This window comes from Gallinula chloropus, assembly GCF_964237585.1.
Source record: "Gallinula chloropus genome assembly, chromosome: 18".
Lineage (NCBI taxonomy): Eukaryota > Metazoa > Chordata > Aves > Gruiformes > Rallidae > Gallinula > Gallinula chloropus.
In genome coordinates, this window is record NC_140103.1 from 6,072,340 (window position 1) to 6,090,487 (window position 18,148).

The window sequence follows — 18,148 nt, forward strand, 5'->3', positions numbered from 1 at the left end:
ATGTCATGTGACCCTTCATGTGACCAGTTGTTGCTATCCTGACTCTTCTCATCCTCCTGTCCTATCGGATGGGTCTTTGCAGTTGGCTCAGCCCAGCACACCTGCTCGAGGTGATGTTCCTGTAGCTCTCTGTGCTAGTTTGAGCCATTTTCAGCTCTGCTGCCATTTCCACCCAGTCTGAAGCAGCTGGATGCCTGGGATATTTATGTTTCACACATTCTCCTTATTGCTGCACCTTCATGTTGATTTTTGATGTTTTCCTTGTTTGCATTCTTTTCACCCCAGGGTCCACCAGGTCCTCAGGGCCCCATCGGTTACCCAGGACCACGTGGAGTCAAGGTAAGGAGGATGTGGAAACAGTGTCCATGGCATTGCTTGTTCAACTCGAGTTCTTTGGCTTGTGCTGGAGATGGACACTGTCCATGGGCACAGATGCCCTACCAGGATGTGTAGGGCCAACAATAACCATACGTACTGCTTGAGTGAGCCTTGTTCCAGCATCTTCTTTCAGGCCACAAGGATTACAAGTCCCCTGCTCTCCAGTACTCCCTCCGTAGCATCGTTCAACGCTTTGGAGAGATTTCTCTTACACTTCTAAGGGAGTGCAGTTCAGTCCCATTCCAATCGTTTCCAGTTTACAACCAAAGTAAATCTCAGCCAGAATGTGAAAACTTTAACAAGGCTTGTTAATAAAACAAAATAGCCTATTACTAAAACAAAGCAAGCTTTTCATGCTCCTGATCCAAAACCTTGTTAGACGAAGCTTGTGCATCTCAGCAATGTGCTTTTTCACTGGACTGAATTCCAGCTCCTTCCTTGCTCTTTCCAGCACCTGCAGTGCTTGCATGCTGATAAGAAGGCACTGGGTATTTATTTCCCCGTTCAGCTGTGGCTGTTATGCCCATCAAGATGTATTAGTTCAGGTGCAGATGCATCCAGCATCCCAAAGGTCCAATGAATCTGTGGGGATCTGTGGAAAGAGATACAAACAGAGCTTGGGGACTGACTGGAGGTGATGTTAAACCCTCTTAAAGCCCCTTGTATATTTTTTCAATAGCAGAAACCCATTTGCTGCTCTCCCTTCAAAATTTAAGCGGGATGTATTTAGCCAAAGCAAGCTTCCATCTCCTTTATTGCAGGGTTGCAGATTGAGACGTAGTGGTCCATTAGGGAACGGTTTGCTGCTGTGTTTACCGCTGGAGTGGAACTGCTCCACATCAGAATGATCTCCAGAAAGTGTGTCATGCACCAAACGTACAGACAAGGTTTTGCTTCCTACAAGCAGTGTTCTGTTAACAGCACGAGCCTCTGGTTCAGAAAAGAAAATAATTAATGTGTCTCATTGGGTTTGCAGCTATAAATAACTTTTAGATCTTGCCTCGCTTACCAGAACCCTGCCCTGCTGCACAAATTTTGATGTGTTTTTAATTCCACTTTTTCTTGACATGCTAAAGGGAAGGGAAAAAAATTAAAACACCCAAAGCCAAACACTGTATTCCTCAAAAAAACAACAAAAAAAACCCTTTTTGTTTTTTATTGTAAGAATTGCATTGCAGAATGAGCTGCTGTTGGTACCTGAGTGTAAGGGTTTATCCCAAGAAGCAGGATAGATGGGGGTCCAACAGTTTGGGCTGGTGCATAGCAGAGGGCACATCCTGACCACACTCAGCACTTCATTTCTGTGCTGGACCTGAAAGGCTGAGTGCCTCAGTGAAGCTTTGGAGGGCTTCTGTACCATGTCACAAATGCCCACACCAGTCGTGTTACCTTTTTTATTTTTCCCTCTTTTCTTTTGGTGCTTAAATGCACCCAAACACAGCTTACCTGTACCCTTGTAACATCTTGTTTTATCTCCTGCAAGGGAGCAGATGGGGTTCGTGGACTGAAAGGCACCAAAGGTGAAAAGGTGAGTTAACACCATACGTTTGGATTGATGTCCTACAGTCTCCGAGCGTTTTTGCACACCCACCCTGCAGGACGCTGCCCTCCTTTCTCCTCCCTAGAGGTTTCTCATAGATGAGCAGGAAACTTGTGAAACCCAAGTCAATAAGAAAGTCAACACGGTCTGTCCCTGCATGTCTCAAAGGTGAAGCTGGTTTCTCTCAGAGGAAGAGCACGAGGGGAAGATTCTTGCCTGCTCCCACAGACAGATCCATGTTCCTCCTTTCCTGCCCTCAGCAATTGGGCAGCAAAGCTGGCAGTTTTAGCTAGGGAATCCTGGGTCTTCCAAACTTTAGAAGTCTTCTTGGGAACTCAGTCTTCATTGCCTATGAGAGGTTTGCTCTAGGATGAAATACATTATTGATTGGAGTGCTGCAATTAAACCTTCTTGGCTGAAAGAAATATTGCTGCTGTCCTAGAGGTTGCCTCGAAGCATGGTGTAAAACATCCTCCACAAAAATAAAACCAGTTGTACTTCAGAAATAATTGGTTCCCAGCACTGGCAAGGTGGTGTTACTCATGTCAGGCCAGACTGGTGATCTTGACTTGCAGCCAGGACAGGATGTAGGGAATACTGCTTGTGATCCCTTGTGGGCCTTGGTAGCTGCAGCTTGACTGGGTTTCTGTGCCCATTTGTGCACACCAAAGAGTTAGGGAAGCCAGCATGATAGGCAGTTGGGGACCTCACCATGTCCTACTTGGCAGGAGCCATACAGAGAGGCTAGAGAAGCCTTTTTGTCTTTTCTTCCATCTATACACGTTGTCTGTTTTTTTCCCCTCTGTTATTTAGGGTGAAGATGGCTTCCCAGGCTTTAAAGGCGACATGGGCATCAAAGGAGACCGGGTAAGAGTCTGTGCCTGATGTGATCTGACAGTGCTTTGCCTTTCAAGCCTGCATGTTACGTGTGAACGTGGCTCAGGGAGAGCAGCAAGGTGGGCTCTCCTCAGAGTCCTTCTGAGATGTCCAATCCTGAGGCAGGAACTTGGGAATTTCATGTTCACATCAAGCACAGCAGTTGTAAATCCTTCAATTTGCTAGTCCCATCTTGGAGGTAAAATAAAACTGAGTAATAATAGAGGGTCCTATCTTGCTGCTTTGACTGCCAGGAATACTGCACGATACAGCTGTATCATATATTTATTTCCAGTATGTCTTTTCTCCCATAATATTACATCTCAGCTCTGGTAGGCATCTTTATTTGCTGAGTCTAATGTGCTTCCTTGCCATCAATGTGAAGTATAAAGTTACTGGGAACACACTTTAATAGAAACCAAAGCAGTGCTGTGAAAGCTGCCGGGGCTGCAGTGTTATATTAGACTCATATCTTCAGCAGCATGGCACGGTGCCTGGTCACAAAAGCTTTTAAAGCACACAGACCATCAGCAACCCCAAATCATGCTTGGATGCAGGCAGCAGCTGCAGCCTGTGTCTTTGCAGCACGTCTGTCTGTCCTCTGTGACCAGCCCTTGGAGATGGGGGACTGTCCTCATCCCCTCTCCAGGTGATGCATCACCTGGGTCTTGGCATCCCACTGGGCTCTGAAGCCCATCCAGAGGTCCAGGGAGCTCTGCTGTCATTCTTCCCCAAGTAAAAGGAAAAAGTAATGCCTTGTGTGAAGGCTTGTCAAAGCAGACATCAAATCCTCTGTTCCTCTATGCCGAGGAAGAAGGACTGAAGGTAGCATCTTGGGGAGGTGACTCCCATCCTCACCAAACACAGATAGACACAAACCCCTTCAAACAAAACTCTTTGTGGTTTGTGATGAGCAGAGAGAGGACAAGGAATCCCTGGGAACCTCACAGATAAATCTGTGTCCACCCAGCTTCTGGTGAGCAAGGCAGAGGCTGCCTGTGTTCACAGCATGGAAGCATCTCCCCTTACCCTGTGTGACAAAATGACAACTGTTGCTTTGTGTGCCAGAGCCCGCAGTGTCACAACAATTCACATTAATAGCTTGGTCCTCTCCACTCTCAGATTTCTTAATGATTTTTCAGCACAAAAGCTCCAGCCCCATCTTTCTTCTCCAGTTGCCCGGTTCAACCCTCAATTAAACACTTCCCAGGGCTTGCTTGCACATCAGACTGCGATTTGGGAACGGGGAGGTGGGGAAAAGGGTGCGTTGCAGTCAGAGCTAATGAAGGCTGTTTCGGTGGAGAGGCGCGGTGTGTAGATGGGATAATTGGGCGACAGGAAAAGACGGCTGTTGTGGGAGATAATGGCCAGGCTGTGTGAATGAAAGCTTGGTGCTCTAATAACACTCTACTATTTACTCAATGACAGTCTCTTGGTGAAGACCAGCTTTCTCCAAGGGTTGTATTGGAAACTCCGTGGAGTATCTGATTGCAGTCGTGAGGGTATTGCTGTCAGTGAACACGGAGGCTGGGACCTGCCTGCCTCATCGATGGTTGTCTTGTGATTAACAGGGGGAAATTGGACCTCCTGGTCCCCGGGGTGAGGATGGTCCTGAAGGTCCCAAAGGTCGCTCTGGTCCTAATGGAGATCCTGGTCCTCTTGGTCCTGCTGGAGAGAAGGTGAGTCTTCAGGATGGAATCGCCCAGGGATGTCTTACAGTAAACCCTCCTTGTCTTTGGGTGTCTTGGGTGGGTGACCAGCGCATTGCCCGGCGTGGGGGAGGCAGATTTAGCACAGAGGGATGAAGATGAGCTGTGGGTGCTCTGTGTGAAGGCTGGCCTGAGTTGTTCAACGCAAAGTTCAGAGGAGAGTCAGGGGAGATGGTTTTACTGCAGCAGCTTTGGGACACTGGTTTCTCTTTTGGGCTATCTGCTTGGGTGCAATGTCTTGGGAAAAATACAAGAGGGAAAAAATGAAGAAATTGAAAATATTATGGACTCTGGTCTGATTTCTAGATGCATCCAGCTGAAAGAAAAAAAAAAAAGGGAGGGTAGCAGAAACCCCACAACCATTCCACACTATATCCCAGGCATATCTACAGTGCTTGCTCTGCATCATACTCAGTGGGCTTCCCCTGGGGAGGGCAGAAGATGATTGCAGTGCCCCAACAGCTTTATTCCACACGTGTAATATCTGCTCTGGTCTTGTCATCCCCACACTTGGCATCTCCTCTTTCTGCTGGTGCAAATCTGAAGCTACATGCAAGATCTCCTTCCTACACTGATATGCTTCTCTTTGTCTTTCAGGGAAAACTCGGCGTGCCAGGACTGCCCGGCTACCCGGGCAGGCAGGGCCCGAAGGTAACTCGGCCACGTTCAGCCCTCTGATGGGACAAGGTGGAAGGGCAGCAGTCCCTCCTTCCTCTGCCCCACCACCACCATGCAGGACAAACTTATAGATGGGTAAAAATAGCTCCCAGCCCCTAGCAGGTGGAAATTGGTGACTGGGTCTGCATCGCTTCAGTCTCCTGAAGAGATGTCCTGGGACAGGGGCTGCAGCACGCGAGGTTGGGGGGCACCAGCTCTCTGCGGAGCCTGCAGGGCTGCTTTGGTAATGGATACAAACAGGGATCCCTGGGAGCTTTTGTGCTAGTAATAGGCATAATAGTCCTTCTCCCTGTATTATCTTTTATATCTTCAAAGATCAACGCTAGCGTTGACTGATTTAGAATAGCTAATGAATCACGGTCTCCCTGAAATTAAAATAAAACTGCTATTTGCAGATTTGCAAACATCCTTTGTATCTTTATCTACATCCCACCTTCGTTTGGGCCATTTTCAAATGATCTTTTTAAATGAAAACTGCAAATTTCACAACGCAGACTGAGGCTGCAGCCTAGTTGTTACATGCCCGGGAGGCTTTGGGAGCGTATGTTTTTGTTAATTTATTTTTTTTCTCTCCAAGAGTCATGTTTTATTATTCATGTTCATTGCTTAAAAAAAAAAAAAAACCAAAACAGGCTTGTTTAACACTGGAGACATAATTATCTGCAAGAGATTGTTTCCTGGTTGTGGTGCTGATGGTTTATTTTTTAATTTGCATTTTCTATCTGGAGTAGGTGTTATTTTGCATTTCTTTGACTAATTCATATTTTAAAAGCAGCAGCAGCTATTCTCCAGGCACTTACATCAGAAAGGAACAAGCCAGGAGTTAAATTTTCATGTGCCAGCCCAGTGACTTAGGAGCTAACAAACAAAAGGCTGCCTGTTCCCCAGGCACCCGGTACAACTATGGGCTTGCGCCTTTGCAGTGACTCCTAATGAGGCACGGACCTTTTTTTGTTGTTATTTTTGGATGAAATTCTGTTTCTGAGGTCATTTTGGGTCTGATGGGGTTTTTTTTCTCCTTTCCTTTTTTTTGTTCCTTTTTAATTAAAGGGAGGTTACAAAAGAAATCGGCATTGGGAGCTGTAGACGTCAGCAGGCGCTCGCTGGGGTTATCTCAGGCCAGACAGAGTTGCCCCTTTCAGTGTCTTGATCTGCTCTCTCTCTCTCTTTGCTCTTCCCCCAAGGGCTCAATCGGCTTCCCAGGATTTCCAGGAGCCAACGGAGAGAAGGGCACACGGGTAAGAGCTGCTTTGCCTGGCTGTTTTACTGCTTTCTCTCCAGAGGGCAGGACAAGGGGAACACTCTGTTGCAGGCAGCTGCTGGGCTGGTGCTCTGGTTGGTTTTACACGAAGGGGTTGCCCAAGAAGGGTCATCCCACCAGCTCACATCCCAGGATGAGGTCCCAGTGCAGGACTGGCAAGAGCCTGGAGCAGGCGAGAGGCTCCCGACACCGGCTGCTGGGAGAGGAGGATGCCAGTAATAGCACAGTCAGCTCTGCAGACAGCAGCTTTCCAATTAAACACTGGAAATTTTTCCCTCAAGATATTTTAAGAGATTTCTCTGAACCTGGATCCTTCCCGCGCTGTCAGACTTTGCTCAGGGCACAAAGAGCTTTTTAATTAACAGTAATTATTAGAGATGAGCGAATCTGTTCAGAAGCAGCAAGAACCATCTTTAGCCTGACTTGAGATTCGAAATGCGTAGAAGAAAACACTCTCACAAGTTCCTCCTTGTAATAACTGGAGCTATTCTAAATTCATAAACGCCCTAAAATGTGGGGGCACCATCCTCCAGACTTGTCTCTACCTCTCACCCCACCTCCACAGGCTTTGCTCCCAACTAGGGATTGTCTAAATACACCAGGGTTTTTTGGTTTTAATTTTATTTTATGGAAGACAAGCTGGAATTAGAGGATCCAGATTACAAAACTAAAATCATTTTCTGCACCAGCTCTGGGCACGGGGAAAAAAAAACGGAGGGAATGAGGAGAGCAAGTGGAATTAGTTTCCTTTTTACTCTCATTTAAATACAAATGACTTCTAACAGACATGTTTGATAGGAGCCCAGAAAATATAAATCACTTTGCACTACATTAATATCATGCCACTGAAATTTGGTTTATATCCACCCCCCCTTCCTTTTTTTCTTTCCCACTGAGTAATTTTCATTTCGTTGTGAACTACAAGCACAGCATCCCTCTGCTCCAGCCGGGCGGGAGGAGGGAGGCCATGGATAAGGCAGCTGCCAAGACAGCCTTGAATTCACTGTAGCCCTATAATTACCACCCACCTTATCAAATATACAGCAATAAAATCACTGGGCTGGATTTTTGGGTGGTGTTAAACCCCCCCCCTTGGCACTGCAGCGGGGCAGAGATGTGCTGCTCTGCATCCCTGAGTATCGACATCCCTGTTGCTCCATCTGCTAATTCGATTCTGGTGGGATGGAGAGCCAGGCTGCTGGGATGGGAAACCTTTCAGGGAGCACAGCTTGTGCTGGGAGCTGGTCATTTATCAGATGGGAAAAACCCCCGAGGGTTGAGCTGGTTGAGTTTTGGCAATGCTCAACCTGAAAAGGATTGAGGAGGGTGTGGGTGTGCTGGGAAGGGACTTGATGGCAGGACCAAGCGATGGTAAGAAAAGACTTTTAAAAAAGAGGATTTTCCTCACTTTTATTCTAAATGAGTTTTGTGCTCTTTGGAGGGGTAACGAGGGCACTTAGTTACACCCCTGGCACACCAGACACCTCTTCAGCTTGGGAATTAAGAAGGGTTTTTGCATTTCCAGTTCAGATGCTCATGGGTTGAGAAGTGCCCAGTGACACGGTCCCTCTCCTGGAGCAGGTCGGGCTCTGGAGTGCGCTGCAATGGGGCTGTCATTACTGTACCAGCAGCCTGAAACCTCTGGTGTAAAGGAAGGAGACAGGAATCTGGGGCAGTGGGTTATGCCAGGGGTAGGGTTGGCACCCCAAACTCTAAGAGGAAGCACAGCCTGATACCTCCATCAGAGAGAAACAAGTTGTGTTATGGTCATTTTAAATTGTTTGATCGGAACTTTTATGTCATTCTGCCTCCGGTCCAGCAGCTTGCACTTGTTTTGTCAGTGGATTTGTGTGTAAGAGAATGGGGTACAGAGATCTCCATGGACAAATCACTCCTTTACAGAATGGAGCCCAGCTTGATAATTTTTTAAGAATAGCAGAAATACTGATTTTATTGGGGTTTTTTTCAGTAACTTTCAGTATCACTTGTTTTATTCCCAAGTATCCGATTTGAAATAAGTGAAAAGCAATTATATGCAGAACGATAGACTGAGCTGGTATCACACCCCATGAAACAAATGGAGACCATCAACTTAATTTAAGCCTGGTTGAGTTAGACTTGATAAATCCTGCTCTGCTGCTCCGGAGAGCACTAAATTTGCTATTTTTATGAATATGACCACGTATAGTCAAGAAAGAGAGTATCTAAGACTTGCTTCTCCCGTGCATTGTGGAGTAACCTGATCTGCAGCTGAAACAACCAAGAATCAGTTGTTCTTTAGAAGGAATTAGGGTTACACTTTTCAATGCACTTGTTTATAAGTCCAGAATAATACGAATCACACATTTCTCTTACAATCATCATCTAGGAGTTGAAATAAGCTTTCTAGCTCATTATTTCAGCAACACTAGTAGCCTTCCCAAGACCTTAAGGAATTAAAAAAAGGGGGAAAATTGAAGGTGGATCCTGGATTTTGCAGCACTGAAGTTCCCCCCCCCTCTGGCTTCTGGCTGTTCAGCTGTACAAAAGGGCTGATGAAGTTAAAAATTGATGGGGGGGCGGGGGAGGGAAGGATGGTTGGTGTGTTTGGAGAAGTGTGACCTCTTAAATGTCAGGATGGTTTTGGCGAGCGGCTGCTGGTCGCCGTGCCTGTTCTCACCCAGCTGCCCGCAGCCAGAGGCGAGCTCTGGTGAGCTTGCTTGGACGTTTTCAAAACCTGATTGTAAAATCGATAGTTAGATGTGAATAAGTGGTCTTATTTTTAGAGCTAATAGGCCTCTGCCATTAGCACAGGGTAATAGATCTCCCTGCTCGCCCCGTCTGACAGAGCTCGGGGGGGGGGGGGTGCGTGGAGGTACCGAAATCCAGACCATTTATTTGGGTGCCTAGAAAATAATCTGAATTTAGATGCCTTTCCCTTGGTTATCCCAGTTTGAAAAATATAGGTCTGTGTACATTTACAGTGCTATATAAATTCTTCGCAGCAGCACACGGTGCTGTATGCATGATTAATGACAGCAATAAGCAGGAGAAAATTTGCTTAAAAATAGAATTGAGGAAGGAGGAGAGGAGTATGTGGAGCTACCTGCGGGGAGGCGGCACGCACGCCTCTCCACCTGCTCTGAATTTAGCCTCCCGTAGCTAAAGGAAAAGCAGCTGGAGTACTTTCAAATGATTTTTGTAATTAATTAAAAAAAGAAAAAAAAAATAGGGATGCCAGCAGGGTTTATTAAATGGAGCCACAGAACAAGGGGGATTCAGCAGGACTAATTTTAGTAGCTTGAAAGAAAGTTGATCGTAAAGTTTTCCAGCTCCTGTTTTATGTTCGGCGGGTTAATGAGTGCCAGTTACGAGAAGGCAAGATTGTGAGATGATGGATTTGGGGCAGAAAATGGCAAGTGATATTTTAAGCATTCTCTGTTCCTTCCAGAGGAAGTGAGTCTTTCCCTCCCTCCCTTTAGCAGGTGATCTGTTGCAACAGTGGACTGGGGGGTTCAGAGGAAGAAAGTTAAACCTAAGGGTGGGTTTTTTTGGTAACCTGATGCTAGCCAAAGCCATGTTTTCAAGGAGCAAGCTCCAGGCCATTAGTTTTCTCTTAGGCGTAGGGTAATGGAGCTCAATGTAATGCCAGATTTAGGACCCAGCCGTCTCTGTCTTTTTTCTGTCAGAATTAATCACAGTCCCCCATTAGAGGAAGCTGAGTGCATCTGTCAGATCTCATAAGCCTGCTGCTTTGTCGCTGCTGCAAAACAATGTCTTAAATTACTTGTTTAGCACAAAGTTCACAGAGACGAAGAAAGATTTGTAAATATGTGGGGCAGCTTAATTGGCTTGCCTGGCGTAAAATAACTGCTCGGAGCAGGAACCCTGCTCTGCTGCTGTCATTCCTTACATATTTAACAGCACAGATCTTGCAATACGTGTGTGCGTCAGTGTGAGCCTGCCTGCCTGTCCTGCTCCTGGCTGGAGCAAGAACCAGCCCTTCCCTACCTTGGGAGCTGAGTGAAGGGACTGGCAAAGATCAGTGGGAAAAGGGATCGTAGGCTTTTTGGGGTGGTGGGGTTGAAGGGCTTTCTGCTGGTTCTGGTGTGTTGGGTGGTGTTTTTTTTAGGAGTCTGGTCTGAGTGGGTAGTCTCATCTGTGGAAGTCTTTCTGGTGTTCCAAAGGACTTGGGATGTGTCTCCTTCCCTCAGATATTGGGTAGTGTCTGGGCATTGGAATTACCGTCCAGGCTTGTCCAAGCATTATAAAGGAAAAGAAATAAAAGAATCAGGTGCCCAAAATAAACCTGCTGCTGTCCTTTTCCTTGCAGATGAGAAGTGGGGAGGTTGTGAGGGCAGTTTGTGTGCCATAGGCTCTGTTGTGGGGTTCATCCATGAGCTCAGCTTGTGATGCTGGCCACTAACTCCTCTCCCTTTCTTCTTCATTCCAGGGGACACCTGGCAAACCAGGTCCAAGGGGGCAGCGCGGTCCAACGGTAAAGACCATTTCTTCCTTCTCATGTATTTTGAAAGCTTGTTTGGGCTGGGGGAAAGTGGGATCTGGTTTTGTCCACATTGTGTGGGATTGGGGCTTAAAGCTACACAGAGGGGATACAGTGATTTGGAGCTGGGACTTACCAGTGACCATGGCTTAAAGTCAGAACAAGATCAGACGTCCCATGGCAGAGTCACAAAGGCTCCTGTCATCCCTTGGCTGCTGGTGGGACGACTCCTTGACCTGGTGCATCTCAGGCACTTGGGTGTTTTGCCTGATCACAGTGTGGTGCTGTGGGTAGTGAGAAATGCTAAAATGTTGGGGTTTGTGTCTTTTTAAGGGTCCACGTGGGGAAAGAGGCCCTAGGGGCAGCACTGGGAAACCTGGCCCAAAGGTAAGTTTTTGGGGAGGCTGGTGGAATTGTGTCCTAAAAAGCGTTGATGTAAAAGTCCATCTGGTTCACTGCCCTCCATTCCCCTTCTCTTTGTTCTCTCTTGTATTGTGAAAGCTGAGCCTTCTTTGAACATCTTTACCCAGATGAATGGCTCAGAACCCAACCAGAAAGTATGTGCACCAGTCCTAAAAAAGCATTGGCCTGTATGTCAGCAGGACATCAAACACTTGCATAAAATAAGGGCCATTGCAACTTGCAGGGGAGGGAGCATCCCCACACCAGGGACCTGCGATCCGCTGATGCTTCCCCTAAGCTCTATTTTTTTGGTGTTTAAGTAGTATTTGACCAACCTTATGGGCCTGATGCTGTACCACAGGCGAAGGGGCACATGCTGCTGCTGGTCTCCAGAACCTCACACCTTGTCAAGCTGCTTTGTATGTGCACTGTTGACCTACGATTGGTTACTGGGCAAAACAGGTGTTTTTCTAGCAGCCAATCCCCAACCTGCTGCAGAGAGCGATTAAGTGACCATCAATGGCCGGGTGTGATGGCAGCAAAGTTTCTGTAGTGAGACGTTGTCACCACCACACTGCTGCCTTTAAAAAGAAATGTCTCGGCTTTGTGTGGGCATGAATTTTTGATAAATACCTCATCTTGGCGGCGGCATTTATCTCTCAGAGGGAGCCCGTTATCTGTTGGAAATATCCTGAGCTCACTGACGTTATCTTTCCTGTGTTTTTATTAAGTGATGGGGGGGGTGTGACAAGCAGCTGCTCGTTTGTCGCCGGATGCTGCTCCTGACACAGAATTATTGATAGAGAGGGGCTGGGGGAGCCGGTGGGATGTGGTGTCACTGTGGGCTTGGTGCCCGTTGGAAGTCTTTGTGCACAGCAGCTGTACTGGTGAAGTATGTATTTTTAATGGTGTGTTGTTTTGTTTATTCATAAAAGGGTAACTCTGGTGGTGATGGCCCCCCTGGTCCTCCTGGCGAAAGGGTAAGGCAAGCTGGTGGGGCTACAGCAGGACTTAATCCAAGCCCATTAGCTTAATGTGGCAGACAGGGCGGGTTTGTGGGGCTGAGATGGTGCTGAGGGCTTTTTGCAGCAAGCTCCCCACCCTGTTAAGCAGAGAGGGGTGGGCAGCTCGCTGGAGCTGGGATGCAGGGTAGCATACCTTGGGCAGCAAAAAAGGAAAACTCTGCTTAGAAATACAAGGTGAAATGGGCTGGGGTGGAGAGAGGTTGCACAAGTCACCTTACAGCCCTTAGGTCTGTTCTGAGCTCTCTGAAGAAGGCTCGAGTGAGACCTTGGGTGTCCTGTGTAAGGACCTTGGGTGTCCCATGTAAGCAGTGCTCCATGGGAAAAGTCACCCATGGGTTTTGTGCTGGCAGCCAGAGCCCTGGTTTTCCGGAGGGGGTGGTCCTCTGGGACCTTGTGCTGCTTTCCCCAGAATACAGCACACTTGGTGGAAAATATTGAACCAGCGGGATTTTTATGATTTTTTTGCCTCCATTTCTGCTCTTCTTTTTTCCCCCCCTGGGTTTTGTTTTAATTTTTTTTTTCTTAATTTTCTATAAAATTGCCTGGGGAGCAAATACATGAAACTGGTCCTTGCTTTGCATCTCCTGGTTGTGTCCACAGGGGTGAGGGGGGAGCTGCTGCTGCTGCTGCGGGGAAGCAGCACTCTGAAGAGTATCAGCAGCCTGTGGCAGCAGCCCCAGTGCCACCAGCTCTCTTCTTTTCATTCCCACATGAGCTGGTAGCTCCCAGGTGCTCCCAGTTGAGCTGGGATGGGAAAAGGCCTGTTTTTCATAGCACTGGGAAGGGAAAGGCATGAAGCCTTCTTCATGTTTGCAGTGCTTTTTGCTGCTGGGTTAAACATGGGTTAAATGTGCCTGGTGGTTTGTATCTCTCCACACATTTTTTTCAAGAGGTGGCAGCTGCATTTCTCACGTTGGGGCATTCTTTGGGGTAGGAGTAGCTGGCTTTCTGTAGCTTTGTTCTTACCTGCTGGTCACACAGAGCTAGTATTTCACAACAAAGCGGTGTAAGTGCATTAACTCTGTTTTCTGCCTTGTTTTGCGTCCCAGGGACCACCAGGGCCTCAAGGACCGACTGGATTTCCTGGACCAAAAGGCCCCCCTGTAAGTAACTATTTCTAGAACATGCAAAGAAATACAGAAAGTCTTTTCCATCCAGCTGCCATTGCCTGTGCCAGCTCAGTCTTAGCTGCTCCTCTCACAACCGGTGACGTACCCAATAAAAGGCATTACTGAGACATCATGATAATAACCCCATGGTTTAAGATTTTAAATAGCCAAGTAAATTGCAGCTGATTATAAATGTTCATTTCCTAATGACTCAATATCGCTGGGATCTTCATGGTGGCTCTGTTCTTTATTTTCCCTCTGTATACTGGGAGGACAGCGCAACCGAGTAGCGCTGCAATGATTATACACTTGTGGGGCACCTCATCTACGGTTTTGGAGTGATTTCCTTCCCTGTGGTGAACAGCTCGCTCCTGCTCTGGACCTGTAAGATAAATCTTTCCTTTGTATGGGAAAGGGTCAGATGTTTTAGGGTTCTGAGCACCCCCATTTCACTGTGAAATGGATGGGAATTAATGCGAGGAGGCGAGCAGGTTTGAGTCAGTCCTTATCACAGTTTTACTACTGAGCACTTGGTCATGCTCCTTCTCACCTTGGTTTTCTGCTGTAGGGTCCTCCTGGGAAGGATGGATTGCCTGGTCACCCCGGACAGAGAGGAGAAACTGTAAGTAGCCAAAAATCTTGGGCAGATCATTAGTCCTGATTCTCGTCCTGCCGGTTGGTTTTTCTAAACCCTTCTGTGCAGCTGGGGAGATGTGGCCACACGTTTGTTTTCCCTGGAGGTCTGTGTCTCTCCAGCTGCATGGGATGGTCTACGGGAAGCAACCCTCTTCTGAGCAGGACGGGTCGGTCTAATGATGATTTATGTGAAGGTTGTGCACCAACACCTCTCTCTCTGTCCCTTTAGTAGGTTGTGGAGGTCAGGTGCATGAAGAAAACATGAGCAGAGATGTAGTGGTGCTAATAACCAGCGTCAGAGGCAACTGGGTCTCTGCTGTGATAGGTGCTGCAAGAGGCAGCTCCTCGGAAGGCTGGGAGTATGTTGGTTGGGGTTGAGTCACTTCTTGCTTTAATGGGGTGGAGAATGAGCTGGGGGGTGATTCCCAAGCAGCAGGAGCAGCCAGGCTCTATACCCCAAGGGTTCACCAAAGTGCTCATCCCTTTGGCCTCCCAAGGGGGAAGGCTGTGCCTCTGCTCCTTGGAGCGTTACGGGTAAACCTGCGCTTTCTTTCCCACTCCGTCCTTTGGAGATGTGCAGGTTTTATGTCTCTCTATTCCAGAGACATAACTCTAGGGCTGTGATAGCAGAGATTTTTCATGCAAGATGGGCTCCATCCTTGGCAAGCTCAGCTTTCTTCACCCGCTGCATTAGATCAGGGGCGGTTTTGTTTTCTCTGGAACCTGCAAAGGGGAGAAATAAACACTTCTCACTTCTTGATGCACCTTGTGACCAATGCCAAGAGCTGTAGCACAGCAGAGGAGATTTACAGCCCAGTTTTGGCCACGCTTGGCTTGAGAGGAAGGCAGTTCCTGGCCAAGATGAGGAGTGTGATGGTTTTGCTCTAGTTTTTCTGTCTGCACTGGTTACTGCAACTCGCTCATGTAATCAGCCACTGCCTTAGCACCCGAGTAAGAAGAGCATCTCTGCTGACGCTGCCTTCTAGCCAAAGCTGCGCACAAGGGCCTCACCAAGTTTTGCTTAAGCTCCCTCCAGCAATAATCCCTTGCTGCAAGCCCTGGAGCAGCTCCTGGCTGTTTAGGTACCTCACTGTATCGTACGCATACTGCTTTGTCCATTTTAAAAGGTTTTGTTGCACAGATGTAATCATTGTTTCTCACCAAAGGAGAACGATGAGGCATGTGGAAGGTATGATACCCTGGCTGTCGTGCGTCTCTGGTGGTCTGTTTTCTGCACCTTTTTTTGCTTGAAGGATACCCTAAGCAAAAATGATCCTCCTGCCATGTATTCCTCTGCATGCAGTAATTAGTATTCTTCTGTTTGGCATTTTTGGGGGATGTTTATTCTTTTTCCTCAGCTGTTGACAATCCAGCTCATTCGCTGTTGTTGGTACGTCCCTCTCCCCGACGCTGCATGCTGCATGTTAGCAGATAGACTCTTTGTTCTGTGTTTGTTTTACAGGGAAAATAAAAACCCAAACCCAACAACCTACTTCCTCTACTCAGCTTTGCATTTTCCCCTACTGCCTTTCCTAGTGAATGGGCATTAAAAAGGCTTTGCACATTAAGCATTTTTTTTCCCCTCAACTTATCACACAACAGTTTAATTAACTTGCCTGGCATTTGCAAAGCGAGGCGATGCGAATACCGCTCACTGCAACACCAGCTATATATTTACACTCCATGAGAATGATTTTAAGGCATTGGATTTGGTATTTTTTGAACACACAGTTCTCAGGTCAGGATTAACTTTGAGGCGAAGAGAAGAGTTTTCACCTGCCAGAGCCTGACTGTGACATTTAATCTTCCTTCGTTGAGTTCTCCACAACACCCAGGATGCCTACGTTCCAATTAGAAGTAGTAGTTGCATCTTAATTGCATCTGCTCTTACCAACTTGGACTAAAACATCAAACTCCAAGTCTGCATGAATATGAATGGAGAGTGGGCTTTCAATTCTAGGGAGGTCTGAAAGTACTCCCCAATAGCTGTTTTCACTCACTGCAGCACTAGGCTGCCTGTAACAGGCAAATCCTTCCAGAAAACCAAAAATCTCTTAATCTGTGCTGTGAACAAGCTTGCAGAGTTTTTTTTGCCCTGAATCCTGCAGGGATGCACAGAGGCATGTGCAGACCCAGGTAGCAGAAGTCCCTTTTTTGTTCCCCTTTCCTTACACAGTGCCAAAAAGTGAGGAGAGAAACATAAAACCCAATTAACTACCATTTCCACATCAGTAGCCTTGTCAGCGCGTTCCGCACCTTTGTGTAAGAAAACCTAGACTTGAAATCTGTCTGTCAAGTAGTTCCCTTCACTTGACTTTTCATTTAGTAGCAGATAGGCACACTGAAGGATGCTGAAATATTTGGCCGTATTAAATTTACTAAGATTGGTTCTAAAAGGGACCAAGAAAACATCTAAAAACTCTGGGCTGGAGGCTCCGACAGCATAAAAGGAACCCCCTTTCTTCAGATTAATAAAAAACCCTGTACAGGACTGGCTGAAGTATTTTTCTACAATAGGGGTTTAAATTGTACATTCATTTCACAAAGATGTTTTGCTGTTTCCCCATCAATGACAGGATATTTTCTGTGATCTGCAGACAGCTATAGAATAGCACCGAGGAGTTTCTTTAGCATGGCACATTACCATTGGCTTGGGATTTATCTGCTCATCTTTTGTGGCAGTGAGAAAATAGCCTGTATGCCCTAAATGACATTTCTCAAGCTTGTCAGCATGTTTAGAGTAAGAATGATAATTAATGTGCTTTTTAAAGAGTGGCTTAGGAGAGCTAAACAATTGCAGTGGTGATAGTTGGTTATTGTCACTCTTCAAATGTCATTATAAGTAGCTGTCATGGAGACTTCACTACTCATCAGCTTTCAGAGAGAAACACAGTTGTGATTGCTTTTCAGTAGATGTTGAGGAAGGAAATGAAGCTTCGCTTGGCCCCATGGCTGGTGGGTTTGGGGCTTCAGCAGGGCTGAGCCTAAACCAGCACCAGAATGGGGAGCAGGAGAAGGGAAAATGGTTACTGAAAATTACTCAGTATGAAGAAACATGCACATTTGGACTTTTAAATAGCCATTTCCTCCATAGGTTTTATATAGGTTTTATAAGCATAGCGAATTTATATATATTTTATATATATATAAAAATATGACCAGTCCTTTAGCCAAACCACAGTATCTCCATCAAAATAGCAGAGCTGAGCTTTCAGAATCCCTTTTATTTTTTCCTCTGTTTCATCCCTGTATAAATGTGCAAATACACATTTTCCACCTTCTCTTTGATTTCTTATTTCTTTTGTCTTTGGGTGTCCACCCGTTCCTGGTCAGGAGCTTCACTGGAGGAGCAGCAGTTGGGTGGCAGTCTGTGACCCTCACTGGAGCACTCCTTTGCAGAAGTGTCATCTCTTTCTCTTTTCCCCTTCTCTAACAGGGTTTCCAAGGCAAGACTGGCCCTCCAGGACCCCCCGGTGTTGTAGGACCTCAGGTAAGAAATGAAAGCCTGTGCTTGCACCAGCCCTCTGCAGCTCATCTTCACTGGTACAGCACTGGTTTAACTGGAACTGCTGAAGCTGGGACCACAGGTTACACAGCGCAGAGACTTCTCTTCTGGGGAAGGCAAAATCATCTCAAAGCAAGCTTGATGGCTTTGAAATTCCTGGCCAGAGTCTGAAATACCCCGGTGGGTCCCAGCCCACCTCGTCGAGGTGTTAGGATAGTATTTAGACAAGCCTGGCTGAAGGCTGCTGTAAATCAGGTGGATCCTCTGAACCTAATGGAACTACCTTGGTGTAAAATTGGTGTAGGGTGAGAGGGAGACCAGCTATACACCACCTGACTAACAGACCTTAAGCAAGCAGAGAGTTAAAGGTAATCTCAGTTGTTCAGGGCCACGTGAGCGTAATGCAAGAGTGCTTCTCCATGCTGCTGGGAAGAAACACATCCCTCTTTGATATAAAGCACTGTTATTGGCCTGTTCTTCCTTTAGTCACCGTGAGCTCTGTGCAGTCTGGAAACTGCAGCTACATGACCAGAGCTTGTAGCCTTT

General features: G+C 46.8%; 1 protein-coding gene across 1 annotated transcript in view; it reads left to right on the plus strand.

Moving 5' to 3' along the window:
• The window catches only part of COL5A1 (collagen type V alpha 1 chain), a 151,373-nt gene that overhangs the window by 107,471 nt on the left and 25,754 nt on the right, over positions 1–18,148 (plus strand). The window contains exons 27-38 of the mRNA XM_084272484.1: positions 286–339; positions 1,862–1,906; positions 2,732–2,785; positions 4,366–4,473; positions 5,101–5,154; positions 6,366–6,419; positions 10,875–10,919; positions 11,259–11,312; positions 12,263–12,307; positions 13,402–13,455; positions 14,030–14,083; positions 17,534–17,587. Of these exons, the coding sequence (XP_084128610.1) occupies positions 286–339; positions 1,862–1,906; positions 2,732–2,785; positions 4,366–4,473; positions 5,101–5,154; positions 6,366–6,419; positions 10,875–10,919; positions 11,259–11,312; positions 12,263–12,307; positions 13,402–13,455; positions 14,030–14,083; positions 17,534–17,587 (675 nt within the window). The remainder of the gene's footprint in view (positions 1–285; positions 340–1,861; positions 1,907–2,731; positions 2,786–4,365; positions 4,474–5,100; positions 5,155–6,365; positions 6,420–10,874; positions 10,920–11,258; positions 11,313–12,262; positions 12,308–13,401; positions 13,456–14,029; positions 14,084–17,533; positions 17,588–18,148) is intronic.